This window comes from Myotis yumanensis, unplaced genomic scaffold (genome assembly GCF_028538775.1).
Source record: "Myotis yumanensis isolate MYYU_CA2020_CCGP unplaced genomic scaffold, mMyoYum1.0.hap1 SCAF_12, whole genome shotgun sequence".
Classification (NCBI taxonomy): Eukaryota; Metazoa; Chordata; class Mammalia; order Chiroptera; family Vespertilionidae; genus Myotis; species Myotis yumanensis.
Window position 1 is genome coordinate 44,491,124 of NW_027223763.1, and position 16,952 is coordinate 44,508,075.

The following is a 16,952-nucleotide window of genomic DNA, read 5'->3' on the forward strand; positions in this document are numbered from 1 at the left end:
ATTTCTTTTGTTATTATTTCCAAAATTCATTTTATAAACATTAAAATTTTTAAGGCATGATTTGTGTTTATACTTTCCATAGGAATGAACTGCTTTATAACACAACAGTGAAAGACTCCCATCCTTTGCAATGCAATGAATCCTCTTGAAGTACATAACTTAGGAGAGGTTTTCTTATTTTGCTCATTAGGGTCATAAGAGAATGTTTGGAACCTACTTCCGAGTTGGTTTCTATGGATCCAAATTTGGGGATTTGGATGAGCAAGAATTTGTTTACAAAGAGCCTGCGATTACCAAGCTTCCTGAGATCTCTCATAGACTAGAGGTAAGAAAAGTGACTCTGTGTGCATGGCCTTGTATACTTTACCAAAAAAGTTAGAGTTGGTCATTATGAAAAAAGACAGTCATGGATTTATCTTTGATCTCTATATACATTTTCCCACATTGCATTTATAATATGAAGGTATTAGGTGAGATCATGAGGTAAAGCAAGATTTGGATACTTTTCTCCTAAGATTCTGTGTATGCTTGTCAATGTTTGTATATTTATAGGGTGAATATTTATTTTCCAGACTACCCAAAACTCAAAGTCATGTACTTTCTTGTAACCCTTGCCAAATTTTAGTAAGAGATTTTCAGATTGAAGATTATTACCTTGACTTTGAAGTAATCCGGCCAAATGACTAAATTACCCTTTGAAAATGCTATGGCCATCCTTTTGGTGTCACTGGACAACACATCCCACTTCTGACACAGAGATGCTCATAGTAGCCACACCATGGACTGTGGCATAACGAGCTCTTCCTGCTGATCCAAGGAAAATAAGAGTCAGTATCACAACCTATGGGCTGGCAGCCCCAAGTTCAACCAGCTGGTACTACATATGACCCAGCATGTAGCAGAAGGGAGCAACATGTTCCTGGAGGAAAGGCTGAAGAAAAAGGGAAACAGCATAAAGAAAAGTGAGGGAGAAAAAGGAAGCAAACATTGAAAGAGCCAAGCACCAAGAACTTAGGAGGAGAGTCAAGGAGTGCCCCCCAAAACAAAACTCTCTCAGGGTGAATAACTGGGGTCCCCTGAAATGCTGACAGCCATTAACCAGAGATTCACTCCTCGCTATTGCTTTGCATTTAGGTCCCACTATGACTATAAAACTTAAAACACCTTTGTTGCCAAGTTTCTTCTCACTCTATCTATTCATGCCAACTAAGGCAAGGGACTTTAATCCTTACGTGGCTCAAAGAAGCAACGGCCCAGAGTAGTCAGGTGACTTACCCAGTCATTGAGCTCATGAGGAGAACTAGCAGTTGACCCCAGGATACTTGGCTTCTTAATATTTCCCCAACTTAGGGCTAGAGGTATATATTTGGTCTTCTTGTGCGCTGTAGTTTGTCACATTATGGAAAGGCTAGTGACCTCCAAGTTCCTAGGGCACAACAGGCAAGAAGTGAATAGTGCCATACCCCTGGAGCCGCTTCAGGAAATAGGATGGCGCTGGTTGCATTTGAGGTGAAGCATGCATACTGTACGGAAGCATGTATCGGTTTGCAATGCTGCACTTCCTTGTGTTTTTACTTTTGTCTCAGGAAAGGCTGAACTTGCCTCATTAGATCAGAGGGACTTTCAGTGATCAGTAAGCAAGTTGTTCCTTACACTTGTTCCAACCTTATTCTACTTCTGAGAGATGAAGACTTGCATTACATTAAAATAACCTTTCTAATCTGTCCGTTTCTCTTACCTAGGGATTTTATAGTCAATGCTTTGGTGCAGAATCTGTGGAAGTGATAAAAGACTCTGCTCCTGTAGACAAAACCAAGCTGGATCCTAACAAGGTATGGGGATGTTTGCAAAATATAGCCACCAGGCTCTGATTCCCTTTGCTCTACCCCAAGAACATAAAATGACCTTCTCTGGTGGGCTCTCCAAGTCATTTCAGTGCAGCCAAGTCTTTCTGTCTAGGGTTCAACTACTATTTGTTTAGATTTTAAGAGAAACGACACTCAAAGGTAGGAATCACAATAAAAGCTACTGCTCATTAAACACCAGCTCTGTACCTGGGACTGCATTAGGCCCTTTACATACATCATTGCATTCTCCGATGACCCTTTGAAGTAGGTGTAGTTATTCCTATTGTACAGGCAAGAGAACTGAGGTGTGAAGTGGTTAAGCAACTCTCCATGGTCACTCGAGTGCCGAAGCCAGTACTCAAACTTAGAGCCCTTCATTCTCAAAACCGTACTATTAATAAAACCCTCAATTTAAAACATGTTAAGAAGGTGCACCCATTCTGGCTGGGTGGCTCAGTTGGTTTGAGCATCATCCTGGATACCAAAAGGTTGCAGGTTGGATTCCCGGTCAGGTCACATACATGGGTTGCAGGTTCAATTTCTGGTCTGGGCATGTACGGGAGTCAACCAATCAATATTTCTCTCTCACATTGATGTTTCTCTATCTCTGTCCCTCCCTCTCTCCCTCACCCCTTTTCTATCTTCCCTTCCTCCTTCCCTTTCTTCTTCCCTTCTTTTCTCCTCCCTCTTACACCCCCCCTTCTCTCTCCCTTCTCGTCTCTAAAATCAATAAACATGTCCTCAGGTAAGGATTTTTAAAAAATGATGCAACCTTCTCACTGACAACTTTTTCAGGCTGCAGGTAGTCCTTCCAGGCAAGTGCAGGCGAATGTGCTATTGGGGAATGATGCAAAGGGCTTGGCGTTCAGTTTCCTCACTTCTCATGTGAGGGTGTGTCCTGTCTCACCCCTAACTAGGTGGACTACAGTACACTCTGACACTCACCACAGGAGTTCGCATCACACACCACCAGTGACAGGCTCAGTCCTCCATAGGACTGCTCTCACTTGAGATACCAGCCTCAAATAGGGCCCCTGAGCTACCCTCACTTCTATCTAGATGGGTACAAACCTGGACATTCCTGTTCACCCCTCAGATTAGATAATTCACTAGAATGGCACAAAACTCTGAAAAGTACTACAGTGGGCCCTTGACTTACGAGTTTAAGGAGCTCGTTAACTCAAATTACTCTATCAACTCAATGCAAAAAATTTGGCCAAGAGACAACTGGTATCTCAAAAAACTCGTTAGTTGGGACACTTGTAAGTCAAGGCCCCACAGTATACTGACACTGTGCCTAGAAATGCAAAGATCAGATATATTCTTTACTAGAGGCCCGGTGCACAAAATTCATGCACAGGTAGGGTCCCTAGGCCAGGCCGGCAATCAGGGCTGATCTGTGGGGCGACCAGCAGGACAATTGGGGAGGAGGGGGCTGGCACCCACCTTGGCTGGCCTGGGGCCTGTGGGCTGGGGGCAGTTCCTGCATTAAGCGTCTGCCCCCTGGTGGTCAGTCAGCATCACAACAACCGGTTGATCCACTGGTCGTTCTGCCATTCGGTCAATTTGCATATTGGGCTTTTATTATATAAGGTTACACCACAGAAGGTTGCCTTCTGCCCAGCCCATAGACATATGTTAATGAGAGAGTGTTCTAAACTGTTGGAAATAATGCAAGGCCAAGGAATTATTAAGGGTTGGGGACAGAGGAGTAGTTGCAATCTGGCAGGGCTACACGATGAAGAGTCCATACTCTTCTCCCAGCACTGTCCTCCAGGATATTAAGAAGATGATGCAAGTAGGGAGGAATGGGCCAAATGTAATAGTTTGTTTTTCTGCATATTTCAGAAGACTTGCTCATTTTAGACACACCCCCTAGTCTAGGTTTGAAGCATTAACTGGTCAGACCTGAGCTAAGCTTCAGACAGAAATGTTTGAGGTCTTTGAAAGTGGGAAAGTGCCCACAATGATCTGTGCACAGCACATGCTCTGGAGAGTCACTGGTGACACCCCTGACACAAGGTGCTCTTCTTCCCTCTTTTAAAATGCCCTGAGTAGGTTGTGAGAGTTTAAATAAGAAACTGAACCCAGAATTATGACCAGATTTCATCACACTAAATAGTGATTTATGCTCTGAGATCAGTGACCTCACCCATCCATTTCAGTGAGCGGATGTTGTAAACGCTATGGTCATCGTCATTGTTGTAGTTTTTTAAAGAGACCTTCTTTCTTAGTTAAGTGCCCTCATTCACTCTGCGTGTGTGTGTGTGTGTGTGTGTGTGTGTGTGTGTGTGTGTGTGTTTTAATGGGGTACATGCAATAAAAATTGGCTCTTTTGGTGTTCTATGAGTTTTGACAAACACATGTAACCACCACCATGATCAAGATATGTAAAAGTTGCATCACCCCAAAGTATTTCCCTCTGCACCTCTGTGGCCATTTCCTCCCTTTGCTTTAAGCCCCTGCCAGTCACTGATCTGTATTCTGTCTCTGCAGTTGTTCCTTTTCCAGAACGTCATGTCAATGACATTCTACAGGAAATCCATGGAATCCCACGATAGCCTTTTGAGTCTGGTTTCTTTCACTTAGCACAGTGCACTTGAGACTCATCCATGCTGTGGTAGTTTGATTCTTTGTATTGCCGAGTAGTATCCCATTGCCTGGATGTGCCACCATTTGATTATCCATTCCCCACTTGAGGAACATTTGGGTTGTTTTTAGTTTTGTCTATTCTGAATAATGCTGCTGCAGACATTTGTGTACAGGTTTTCACTTGAACATATGTTTCCATTTCTCTTGGGGATGCACGTGCAGTGGGATTGCTGGGTCGTGTGGTCAGTGTAATCTAACTGTTTGGTAAAGTGACTGTACCGTTCTGCAGACCCACTGTCAGTGTATGAAAGTTTCAGCTGCTCCCCATCTTTGTCAGCACTTGGTGTTGTCAATTTCATTTCGTTTGGCCATGCTACCAAATGTGCAGCAGTCATGGTTGTTCTGGGAAGGAAAGTTTGTCTCTTTGGACTAGCAGTTTGCAAACTCTCATACCAAGTTCCAGTTGGATCAGTCACGAGGGGTGGCTTGTGGGTGTGACTTTACAGAGACACACTGCCCTCTCCTTCTCGCTGTGCTCTCTCTCCCTGGGGTGGAGAGGAGGCCTGGCTGATTGCTGAAGTTTCCCTGATGCACTCAGCTTCTGTGGCCGTAGGGAACTCAGAGGGTGGTGCCTCGGCGCTGGTTCCAGCATGCCTCTCCAGTGCGTCCTGGCTGGCTGTTTGCAGAATCGCTCATCTCCTCCTTCCCCTACCTTTTCTCCCTCAGGCCTACATACAAATCACTTTTGTGGAGCCTTACTTTGATGAGTATGAGATGAAAGACAGGGTAACCTACTTTGAGAAGAATTTCAATCTGCGGAGGTTCATGTACACCACCCCCTTCACCCTGGAGGGGCGGCCGCGGGGAGAGCTGCATGAGCAGTACCGGCGGAATACCGTGCTGACCACCATGCACGCCTTCCCCTACATCAAGACCCGCATCAGCGTCATCCAGAAGGAGGAGGTAATGGTCCCCGCTGGGGATGGGCTCTGGACTGAAGCTGTCACTGAATGAGTGGGCAACACAACCCTCCTTCATGGCAGACTGGAGTAAAGTCTAAAAAGGGACACACTGGAAATACCATTTTAGTGGCTGTTCTCATTCTTGTGGTGCCAGGGAATTCCATTGAGGCAGCTACGTATTTCATAGCACTACTTTATATTTAAGTAGTTTCTATTTTAAAGTTCTATCTTTAATATAAATGTTTACAGAATTATAATTTAAATATGTATTTTAATGATACATTTGTATGAACTGTATATATTTACATTTTAAACACTTTGTGTTAAGTCTTTATATCTGTAAAGGCTTACAGGTGAGTTAGGCGCAGTCGGGTGGTTAGTTATTAGAGACAGGAACGGCAGGCAAGCAGCCCCAGGGCCAAGGGGTGAAGCTGGAGGAAGGGCTCCACGCAAAGTGGATAAGGAGGCCCACGGCCTCCCAGGCCCAGCTTCCTCCTGCGACATTGCTCAGCCCCCTGTCTTCATTCAGTTTCCTCATCTGCACACTGACAGGAAGGACCCCTCTCTCTTCTGGGGTTCTGTGTACGGGAGACGTCTCATCCATGGGACTGATCAAGAAAGTATCTCAGGCCACAGATTGTTCAAAATTAACCGTATTTTAAACATTTTAGTTTTACTTTGAAACACATCCATGTACACTTATTTGTCATTTATTTTATACAGGGCCAAACCTTCTCTGTGATTTGGGGTTGGGCTATCACAATTCAGCATTGTCTTATGTAAACCCCACCCATAATGCACTGTCTATAACTTTCAGTTTTTATTTACATAAAGCAGAGTGAGAGTTTAAAGATACTTGCTGGCAGAATCCTCCTGGATTTTTATGAATTTTTTTTTAACCCTAGCCTTTTATAGTTGTCTTGTGCACACCTAATATGGCAGGAATTTTTATAGCAACTACTTTTCATAATGCTTTGCCCAAGCAATCAGCTTGGTTTTCATAGAAACAACTCTTGCCCTTTCCACACCCATAGTTTGAGCATTATTAGATTAGGTCATTCAAATAACAAGTATAACAGGCATAATCAAGTTGGTTAATAAACACAGGTGAATTGTGATGACTACACACCTCACTGGGCAGAAGCAGAAGTGACTGAGCTCACTGGAGAGTGGCCCACATGCTCAGGTGTTCAGCAAGCGCGTCAGATAGTGGGTTTCACAAGGGCAAGGAAAGCCTGAACTAGTGACTCCGTTAAGAGGAGGATGGGTTCAAAGGCATCTGCTGTATTTCTTATTGTTTTGGACTTTGGAACACTAGGACATAAAGGCATAGCACAAAAATAAACCCATGGTCCCAAGAGGAGCCTTTATAATTTTTCTTGGCCATCTGTTGTTCTCTGAGAACTTTAATATATTCATTTGTTAGGGCTGTTTTAACAAAGTCCCACATTGCGTGGCTCAAATAACAGAAGGCATCTGCTGTATTTATTGCCTCCTAGTTCTGAAGGCCAGAAGTCAAAATTCAAAGTATTGGCAGGGTTGGTTCCTTGTGAGGGCTGTGAGGGAAGGATCTGTTTGAGGCCTCTCTCCTTGACTTGTAGATGGCCACCTTCTCCCTGTGTCTTCATATTATCTTCCCTCTATGCATGTCTCTGGGTCCTGATGTCCTCTTCTTATAGGGACATAGGTCATACTGGATTAGGGCCCTTTTTAATGACCACCTTTAACTTGGTTACCTCTGTAAAGACCTTATCTCAAATAAGGCCACATTCTGAAGTACTAGGGCTTAAGACTTTGATATAGGAACTTAGGGGGACATGAATTCACTCATAACATTCAGGAAGGATCATATCCTTAACCAGCAGAGCTTAGCAGCCAGCAGATTGACCCTTAAGAGAATTCTGTTTACTAGGAATGCACCTTCAGGGTAGTTGGGGAAGGCACACCTGATGCCAAAATCTTGAGTTATAGTGGGAAAGAAAATCTTGAGTGCTCTATTTTTAATAGCATGGATTTTAAATGTAGACATTATTACGATCAGATTCTGGCCTTCTCACTTACTACCTGTGTCATTTTTATGGCACTGTCTTCACCTTACAACTCCCTCTTGGACTATAAAATGGAGAAAATAAGGAGGTTGTTTAAAGGAGTAAATAATAAGCGTATGCAAAGTTCTTGGAACATAATAAGCACTCAAAAAATGTTAGGCCCTTCCTTCCTTTTAACCTTTCCAGATTATTTTAAATTACTCTGAAAGCCTCTTTAGTTTCTCTTCAAACCCAGGTGCCCTCTGTCATAGCTCCAGGTTTTCCATGGCTTATAAGATCTGAAAGTGACTTTCCTACATTTCTGTCTTATGTTCAGTTTGTTTTGACACCAATCGAAGTTGCCATTGAAGATATGAAGAAGAAGACCCTGCAGCTGGCAGTTGCCATTCACCAAGAGCCCCCTGACGCCAAGATGCTTCAGATGGTGCTGCAGGGCTCCGTTGGAGCTACCGTGAATCAGGTCAGCAAAATGAGCTAGTGACAGCTCCTCTGGTTCTTATTATTTTGATTTTCATATGTTTGCACCTTCCTTCCTTGAGGTTCATGGGGAGTCTGATCAGCACACAAATAATGTTCCTCAATTTGGGCTGAAGACTTGTGAGGTTCAGAACACTTTGAGTGACCTCTTCTGCTTATGCAACAATCCAAGGTAGAAAAGAAATCCTGGAGATTGAGTGGACCATCTAAGGCAGTGGTTCTCAACCTTCCTAATCTCAACCTTCCTAATGCCGCGACCCTTTAATACAGTTCCTCATGTTGTAGTGACCCCCAATTTCATTGTTACAAATTGAACATAATTAAAGCATAGTGATTAATCACAAAAACAACATGTAATTATATATGTGTTTTCCGATGATCTTAGGTGACCCCTGTGAAAGGGTCGTTCAACACCCAAAGGGGTCGTGACCCACAGGTTGAGAACTGCTTATCTAAGGAGTAGCATTTTCTGACTTGGGACCAGACTCAGCAATATGATTGAGACCTGGGGTCCTATTGAAGAATGCTTAGTCGTGACCAATTTAGCCAGAGTTGTTGCAGGGCTTGAGGCTAATCTAAGAAACCTATAGGAGAATGAGGAAAGGGTCTGGAACATGCAACTTCTGGGTCAGTCATCAGATGAAGCCAGCATGCCAGGAACCTTGCTAACCAGGAGTGACCTGGGACCAGGCTTCTTGGGCCACGTTAGATCAGACTGGATCTTCTCAGACCCATTAGAATCCTGACTCCCAAATTCAGCATGGATTAATTAACCCAGTCTCAGATGGAGGAAGATGCCAGCTTAGTACTCTGTCCACTGGACCAGTTTAATTTCAGACCTAAATCCGCTCTTGTCCACACCTCCACACTCAGAAACTCTTGAGCACTGTGACTCTTTCCTCACTCAGCACAATTGGACTCCCCTGCAAAATTCTGTGTCCACATAACGTCAAGGGAACAAAACTAGCAGAGAAGAGAAATGACTATTATATTTCCAAGATCAGAAAATATTAGGAAGCTTTTGCTTTTGTAAGTCCCAATCCTTTGATGAAAATAGAAGACTGTATCAGCCCACAACCGTGGACTACATATGTATTCTACATTCCCCTCTAGGGCAACTGAGCAAATGAATCTGAATGGAAGGAGCAAGACAATCTCCATTTTTATAAAAGCAACTCAAAGCACATACCCTTCGATGTAGTATCGTTATCTTTATATGTTCAAAGAAACCTATTATTAGTAGCATTTGATTAAGAAAATACATTTATGCTTCTGAGTATTCTCTGAAAACTCCAGACTCCTCCTTGAGGATCAAAGATCCCTGAAGAGTTTAAGACCTCCCTTTATATTTTTATTTGTTTTGATCAAACCAACTACAAAATTAAATGTTCAAATTAAGAAATCGTGCCAAGATTTTCTTCCAAGTAATGTCGTTTTATTTCCAATGTGAGTATTATTTTCCTACTTTCTCCTTCAGGGACCACTGGAAGTAGCCCAAGTGTTTTTGGCCGAAATTCCAGCTGACCCAAAACTCTATCGACATCACAACAAGTTGAGATTATGCTTTAAGGAATTCATCATGCGGTAAGAAGGGAAATGGCCAGGAGTTCAGTAGAGCAGAGGTTCCCAAAGCGTGGTCCCCCGGCCAGCAGTGTCAGCAGCACCTGAGAACTTGCAGCAAAGGCAAATTCTCAGGCACCAGTCAGACCTACTGAATCAGAATCTCCAGTAAAACTCACCCAATTCAGTAAAACTCATCAACATGTACATTTACAATTGTTAAATGTTATGATCTGTCAGTTGCAACCTCAATACTAGTGGTAGGTGTGGAGCCTTCCTTTCCCCTCATTGCTTAATTGCTTCTCAGGTCCAATCTGCGGGTGACAGCTTTTTAATGAATAGAGTAACGATTTTGTCCAGTGGTTTGGATCTTGTTATTTCTCTCTCCGCCCCCCCCCCCCCCCCCCCACCTGCTTTCAGGCAGCAGAGGTGAGCAGGAGTGGAAAATGTCTGGGGCAGTGAACAGCACTCGGGTTTTCCCTCGAGTGAGCCCCAGCTTCTCCGCAGACTTGGGCTGCAGGTCGATGAGCCCAGATATGCAGGGTGAATATAAGTGCACCTTCCGACACTGACTACTAATAGCGGAAATGTACTCGGGCCAGGCGCACTGCAGCAGGTCCTGGCCTTTCTGACTCAGCCATAAAGAAGCTGGCAGGCCCACTGCTGCAGCCCACTCTGCAGCTCTTCAGATGGCTGCCAAGTTGGGACTTCGATTCCCTCCTACCTTTTCCTACGATAAGAAAAAAACACCTCAGGGTTTCAGGACCCAAGATGGAGAGATACAACATTCTGTTTCCGCCCTTTCTGCTCCCCAAAGCACCAGAACCCTTTTAGACACTGCAATTGGTGCCAATCTGTGTTTAAATTTTCTTCTTATATTTCTGTCTTGGTCAGCTCCGGCTGGTCTGACAAAATGCCATAGATCGAGTGACTTGAACAATAGCCATTGATTTCTCACAGTGCTGGAGGCTGGGAGGCCAGGATGAAGGTGTCGGCAGATTCAGTACCTGGTGGGGACCCTCTTGCCGTCTTATAAATGGCCACCTTCTCCCTGCATCCTCACGTGGTGGAGACAGGAAGAGGGAAAAAGCTCTCTGGCATTTCTTCTCCTAAGGCCATTCATCCATCATGTGGATCTCACCCTCATGGCTTATTCTTCTCGCATCTATAATAATAAAAGCATAATATGCTAATTAGTCCAGACAGCCGAACGACCTTCCAGACATCCTTCCAGATGAAGCTGTGGCAGCAGGGCCGAGGCAGAGGCAGTTAGGGGCGATCAGGCAGGCAGGCAAGCAGTTAGGGGCGATCAGGCAGGCAGGCAGAGTGGTTAGGGGTGATCAGGCAGGCAGGCAAGCAGCTAGGGGTGATCAGGCAGGCAGGCAGGCAAGCAGTTAGGAGCCAGCAGGTCCCGGATTTCGAGAGGGATTTCCGACTGCCCATGGGATCGGGCCTAAACTGGCAGTCGGACATTCCCCAAGGGGTCCCGGATTGCGAGAGGGTGCAGGCTGGGCTGAGGGACTCCCCCCACCCCATGTACAAATTTTGTGCATTGGGCCTCTAGTATATATATAAACTTACACTATTCTAGAAACCAGCAAATCATTAAAGATTTTCAGTAGTAGAATAACATGTTGTACTACATCATTTCCTTTTCCAGTTAGAAAAAAGAACATCCCATCCCTAAGGCTTGTAATTTACAGCATACAATTGACTGGCAATGTTACTTAACCATCCTGACTAGATTTTAGCAGTTTTCAAACCCAAAAGAAAAGTTCTGAAAATGTGAGGGTGTGAAGAAAAAGGACCCCTCTTGCACTGCTGGTGGGAATGCAGACTGGTGCAGCCACTGTGGAGAACAGTATGGAGTTTCCTCAAAAAATTAAAAATGGAACTCCCATTTGACCCAGTAATCCCACTTCTAGGAATATATCCCAAGAAATCAGAAACACCAATCAGAAAGGATATATGCACCCCTATGTTCATAGCAGCACAATTTACAATAGCTAAGATTTGGAAACAGTTTAAGTGCCCATCAGCAGATGAGTGGATTAGAAAACTGTGGTACATCTACACAATGGAATACTATGCTGCTGCTGCAAAAAAGAAGGAACTCTTACCATTTGGAACAGTATGGATGGACCTGGAGAGCATTATGCTAAGCGAAATAAGCCAGTTGCAGAAAGACAAATATCACATGATCTCACTCATTTGTGGAATATAATGAACAAAATAAATTGATGAAAAAAAATAGAGCCAGAGTCATAGAAGCATCGAACAGACTGTCCAATCTAAGAGGGAAGGCAGGGTGGGGGTGGGGGGCAGGGAGGGAGGTAAGAGATCAACCAAAGGACTTGTATGCATGCATATGAGCATAATCAATGGGCACAGACAGTAGGGGGGTGAGGGCATGTGCTGGAGGGTGGGAGTGGCTGGGGAAGGTCAATGGGGGGAAAAAGAGATTTATGTAATACTTTAAACAATAAAGAATTTTTTTAAAAGTCTGTTCCTCAATACCTACAGTAAAAAGAGGATATGGTAAATAAACTTCCATAATTACTAAGAGCTAAATTTTAAGTTTCAAAATGTACCCTTTCTGATGCATTTAATGTATTTCACCTTTAGCCTAAAGTGAATGCTAATTTTTCCACACATTAAATCCTCCCTTGATTTGCTCTTCCATAACAAATTAATTTTTTTGATCTGTGAACAGCCTGAGAGAAGTTATTGTCCATGTATTTATAGACAGTTCATCAAACAGGAGATTTTGGCACTTTGGGAAATACAATATCTTAGTTTAAGGATTTAAACTAAGCATTTAAAGATGAGAAAACAGGATTCCAATGGCTGTCATTGCGCTGAGGAGTAGCGACTGGGTTTCAACCCCATCTCTGACGGCATGTAAAGCATTTAGCCCAGGCTAGGGCAGAGAGTACATAGTATATGTTAGCTAGCTATTGTTCCTTTTGGTAACACAGACTACAGAGGATTTAGTTAATTCTACCTTTGTGTTAGAGTAGATATCCTCAAGTTAGCAGTCAGCTCCCGCCGGCCTCTTGTAGTCCTCCTGTGCTACAAACCTGGGCCTCAGAGTCACCCTGAAACTGACTGTATTTTACATATGTAGTAGCTCCTAACTGTCCGGTAAGAAGCCATAAAAAATAACAAGGGCGATGTCGATTTCTCAGGATTCAAAGACTATATGCCCTTCCTTCCCCTTCCTTGAAATCTTTGATCTATAACCTTAGATATCCTACAATTTGCTTCAATTAATGTCAAACTTAAAAGATGAATGAAAATCCAGTTAAGGAAGTTCTTTTAGCTCCTGGCTGAGTTAAATCAACTTCATGTTCCACAGTAGGCTAATTCTGTGATGAAGCTACGGCCATAGACTTATTTTTGCCTAAGCCAGGTAGCTTTCCCCTGCCCCACTGTCATCCTGAAAATGTGTGCAGTGGTAACAGGAAGAATTTGATAATCAGGTCTGAGTATCCCCATAACTTAAGTGAAATTTAGCAACACTGTTAGGAAAACAGTTTAAACCACGTTGATCACCGGAATCCTAGTCATCTGAAGGATGACTAAATTTCACCCATTATGTTGTCCCTTCAAGGTTTGTCGATTTGTAAATTCCCTCGAGTAGAACAGTATAAAGGGCAAGATTTATTATGTTTAAATAATATGAGTTTCTTCCTTGGTATATACCATACTGTGGGAACCATGAAAAAACTAGGCTTGACTATCCACAAGTTCGATAAACACAAGTTTGTGTTTTTTATGTTTTATTGATTTTTTTTAGAGAGAGAGGGAGAAGGAGAGAGAGCTAGAAACATCAATGAGACAGAAAAATCGATCAGCTGCCTCCTGCACACCCCCTCCTGCACACACCTCCGGCAACTCGGGCATGTGCCCTCACTGGGAATCAAACTGGTGACTTCTTGATGCAATGGGTTTGATGCTCAATCCACTGAGCCATACTGGCCAGGCAATAAACCCAAGTTTTTAATATTTTTTCTTTAATGCTCTGCAGGTTCACCATGGTGGGGCTAGGTATCGGTCTGCTTTTGTTGATTAGAGAATTTCTGTCTCTTTTTAATTCTGGAAAATTATCAGCTGTTATCTTGGAATATTGCCTCTTACTCGTTTTGCATTCTTTTAAACATTCTTTTAGATGTGGATCGGGCATCTCCATGGTATCTCCAGATTTTTCAACCATTTTTTTCACATTTAAAATTTTTTTTTATCTCTTTTATGGTTTCCTTAGATCTGTCACATAGTTCATGAGTTCTCCAGTTGTGTCTAGTTTATTGTTTAACCTGTCCATTGAGATTTTTCTCTTTATTTTAGTGACTACATTTTTATTTCTAGAAGTTCTATTTGGTTCTTTTCTGAAATTTTCCTGGTCTCTTTTTTCATACTCGTCCACTTTTTATTTTTTTATTTTTAAATATATTTTATTGATTTTTTACAGATAGGAAGGAAGAGAGATAGAGAGTTAGAAACATCGATGAGAGAGAAACATCGATCAGCCGTCTCCTGCACATCTCCTACTGGAGATGTGCCCGCAACCCAGGTACATGCCCTTGACCGGAATCGAACCTGGGACCTTTCAGTCCACAGGCCAACACTCTATCCACTGAGCCAAACCGGTTTCGGCATCTTCCACTTTTTAAATCATGGATTTTATACCTCTGCTTAGACATCTATATTAACTTTGGTTTTTCTACATTATTCCATTGTCTCTGGTTCTTATTGGGGTAATTCTCCTCCTTGTTGCAGCTGTTGGTTCTCCCTCATGGTAGTTGGTTTCCTCGGGTGGTTTGTAATTTTTTATTGCGAGTTCATCTTTGGTAAGGGTTGTTCTATCGAGGGTAGCCCATGGGCCCTGATTGAGAAACTGTTCCTCCAAAGCAGCCTTACATCTATTCCCATCTGAGCCTTAGGTATTTTAATAATCTTGGTCTGGTTTTATAGTTAATGGGAGCACCCACAAGAGAGGAATGTAAATTAGTAACTCATACCCACATGTGGTGCAAGCCTAGAATTTCAGATTCTTTAGGTGACTTTCTTTCCTATTAATGGCCCCAAACTGATAATAAACTTTCATTCCACCTCTCTGGACAGTTTGCAGCCTTTTTCTAGACCCTTTTTCACAGATGGGGTAGCTTTTCAGGGCTCTGAACTATAAGCATGCGGCATATGCAGAATCCCACTTTGCCCTGGCCAAGGCTTCCTCACTTACCTTGTGTGGACTCTGAAATCCACCCCCTGCTCCAGCCTCCATGCCCTATAGGCAATTTTAGCATCCTAACAGGCGGTCCTCCTTGCGTCTGCCATGGTACCAGCTTCTGCTGTCTCTTTGATTTTGCTTTTTCTCTTCCTTTCTGGCACCTGGGGTTTCCCCTTCTCTTTCAACAAATGTTTGCTGTGCTTTCTCAGCATTTCCATGTGTAGGTAGCAGGGGGGGCCTGAATGGCACCTGCTGTGTCTGCCCTGTCACCATAAATCACGGGGACCTTTTTGTGAGCATAAGAGGTTCCATTCTTCAGTGACCTGAGTTTGAATCTTGAATCCACCACTTCCTCACAGTGTTATCTTCGGCAAGAACCTAACATTTTTGAGCTTCAGGGACAACATAGAGATAAACATAGACTTCCCAGGTTTGCTGAAAAAATTAACCAGATAATGGATGTGAAGTTCCTTGAATAGCGCCTAGCACATAGTGAATCAGAGCATCAGTATCACCTGGGCAACGTTTCAAAAATACAGATTCCTGGGTGCTGCCCCTGAGAGATTCTGATTCATCAAGTCTGAGGTGGGGCCAGAAATCTGCATTTTTAAAAGCTACCCAGATGATCCTGATAGGCTGTCAAGTTTGCAAACACTCCGAGGGTTACTCAAGAAATGTTAATTGAGCCCTAGCAGGTTTGGCTCAGTGGATAGAGCATCGGCCTGCGGACTGAAGAGTCCTGGGTTTGATTCCAGTCAAGGGCACATACCTTGGTTGCAGACTGGATCCCTGGCCCTGGTCAGGACATGTATGGGAGGCAACGAATCGATGTGTCTCTCTTACATCGATGTTTCTCTCTCTGTCTCTCTCCCTTCCACTCTCTCTAAAGATCAGTGGGAAAATATCCTCAGGTGAGAATTAACAGCGACAACAACAAAAAAGTTAATCATATCGTCATCCCTTATTTCTAAATGCTTCAAACACCTATGAAATGAAACCTCATTTTCTCCCCACCCTGATATGTGTATCTCAGATGTGGTGAGGCCGTGGAGAAAAACAAGCGTCTCATCACAGCTGACCAGAGGGAATATCAGCAGGAACTCAAAAAGAACTACAACAAGCTGAAAGAGAACCTCAGGCCCATGATCGAGCGGAAAATTCCAGATCTCTACAAGCCGATATTCAGAGTTGAAAGTCAAAAGAGGTAAGAGCTGGCGGAGAAGGCCTCTTCCTGGGGTAAAGGATAAGGGCCTGGGGCCCAGCAACAGGGCACGCTCCACTGCACACGGGCTCAGAGGGAGGGCTGGGAATGGGCTAGAGTCAGGGGAGCTGCCTGAGCTCAGTCTGTTCTGCTTCCATCCTGATGCCCCCTGTCCCTTCTCCTAACCTCACTGGGACCCCTCCTGCTGGCCATTGGCCAGCCATCTTCCCAGGCTGACTTACCGCCCGCCCGTGTATTTTCTGGCACAGTGTGAAGGGATCTCACACCTTCTCTTATTAGTTACTGAGTACCCCGTGATTGATGTCCTTTTCTAGTGGGTGATTTCCCCTTCCCTCTCTTTCAAAAGCGAATTGATCTTTCTTACCTCTGTTTTCTTTCTCTCTCTCTCTCTCCTTAATTTCAGAGACTCCTTCCACAGATCGAGTTTCAGGAAATGTGAAACCCAGTTGTCACAAGGCAGCTAAGAAAGGCTGTCTACACCCACAGAGACTGAGGCTCTGCGACCCCAGAGAAGGACTCACCGGTACTGAAACCACTGGACGTTGGCCATGCAGGACAGACTCATGTTCCCTGGCCAGACAGCAATCTAGAAGATTTGGGGTCCAAGTGACCCCATGGGGTATTTTTTCCATTTGGGAGGGGGCGGTGAGGGTAGCTGAGGGTGGTTAATCAGAATGCCTGTGTATTTATTAAAGAATCGTTTTCCACAGTGTTGAACAAAACAAGTCATAAACACGTCTCCTGCTGAGTGGTCAGTTACTGTCTACCTGGAAGGTGACTTTCCTCTGGCCCGTATTAGGATTTAGAGGATCAATCCAAATTTCCCAAGGGAAAATGGAAAAGTTGCCCACCAGCCTATTCAAAGTGAACCTCATGCATCCCCTCTTTATGGGAAAAGAGGGTGAGCGTGCAGGGGTGCAAACCATGTTCAACAAATCTGTGAGGGCCTTAAGGATCTAAGAATCATGATGGTTGGAAACTTGGGGACAGATTAATTATTTGTGACCTCGTTAC

The 16,952-nt window shown here is 43.8% G+C and overlaps 1 protein-coding gene across 2 annotated transcripts in view; it reads left to right on the forward strand.

The window, feature by feature from the left end:
- The window catches only part of DOCK8 (dedicator of cytokinesis 8), a 195,747-nt gene extending 179,099 nt beyond the window's left edge, over window positions 1-16,648 (forward strand). For both annotated transcript variants that reach the window (XM_070431550.1, XM_070431551.1), the window contains 7 exons: window positions 191-325; window positions 1,743-1,832; window positions 5,166-5,402; window positions 7,766-7,909; window positions 9,404-9,510; window positions 15,750-15,920; window positions 16,342-16,648. In XM_070431550.1, coding sequence (XP_070287651.1) covers window positions 191-325; window positions 1,743-1,832; window positions 5,166-5,402; window positions 7,766-7,909; window positions 9,404-9,510; window positions 15,750-15,920; window positions 16,342-16,402 — 945 coding nt within the window. In that variant the 3' untranslated portion in view covers window positions 16,403-16,648. The remainder of the gene's footprint in view (window positions 1-190; window positions 326-1,742; window positions 1,833-5,165; window positions 5,403-7,765; window positions 7,910-9,403; window positions 9,511-15,749; window positions 15,921-16,341) is intronic.
- The last annotated feature ends 304 nt before the right edge of the window (window positions 16,649-16,952 follow it).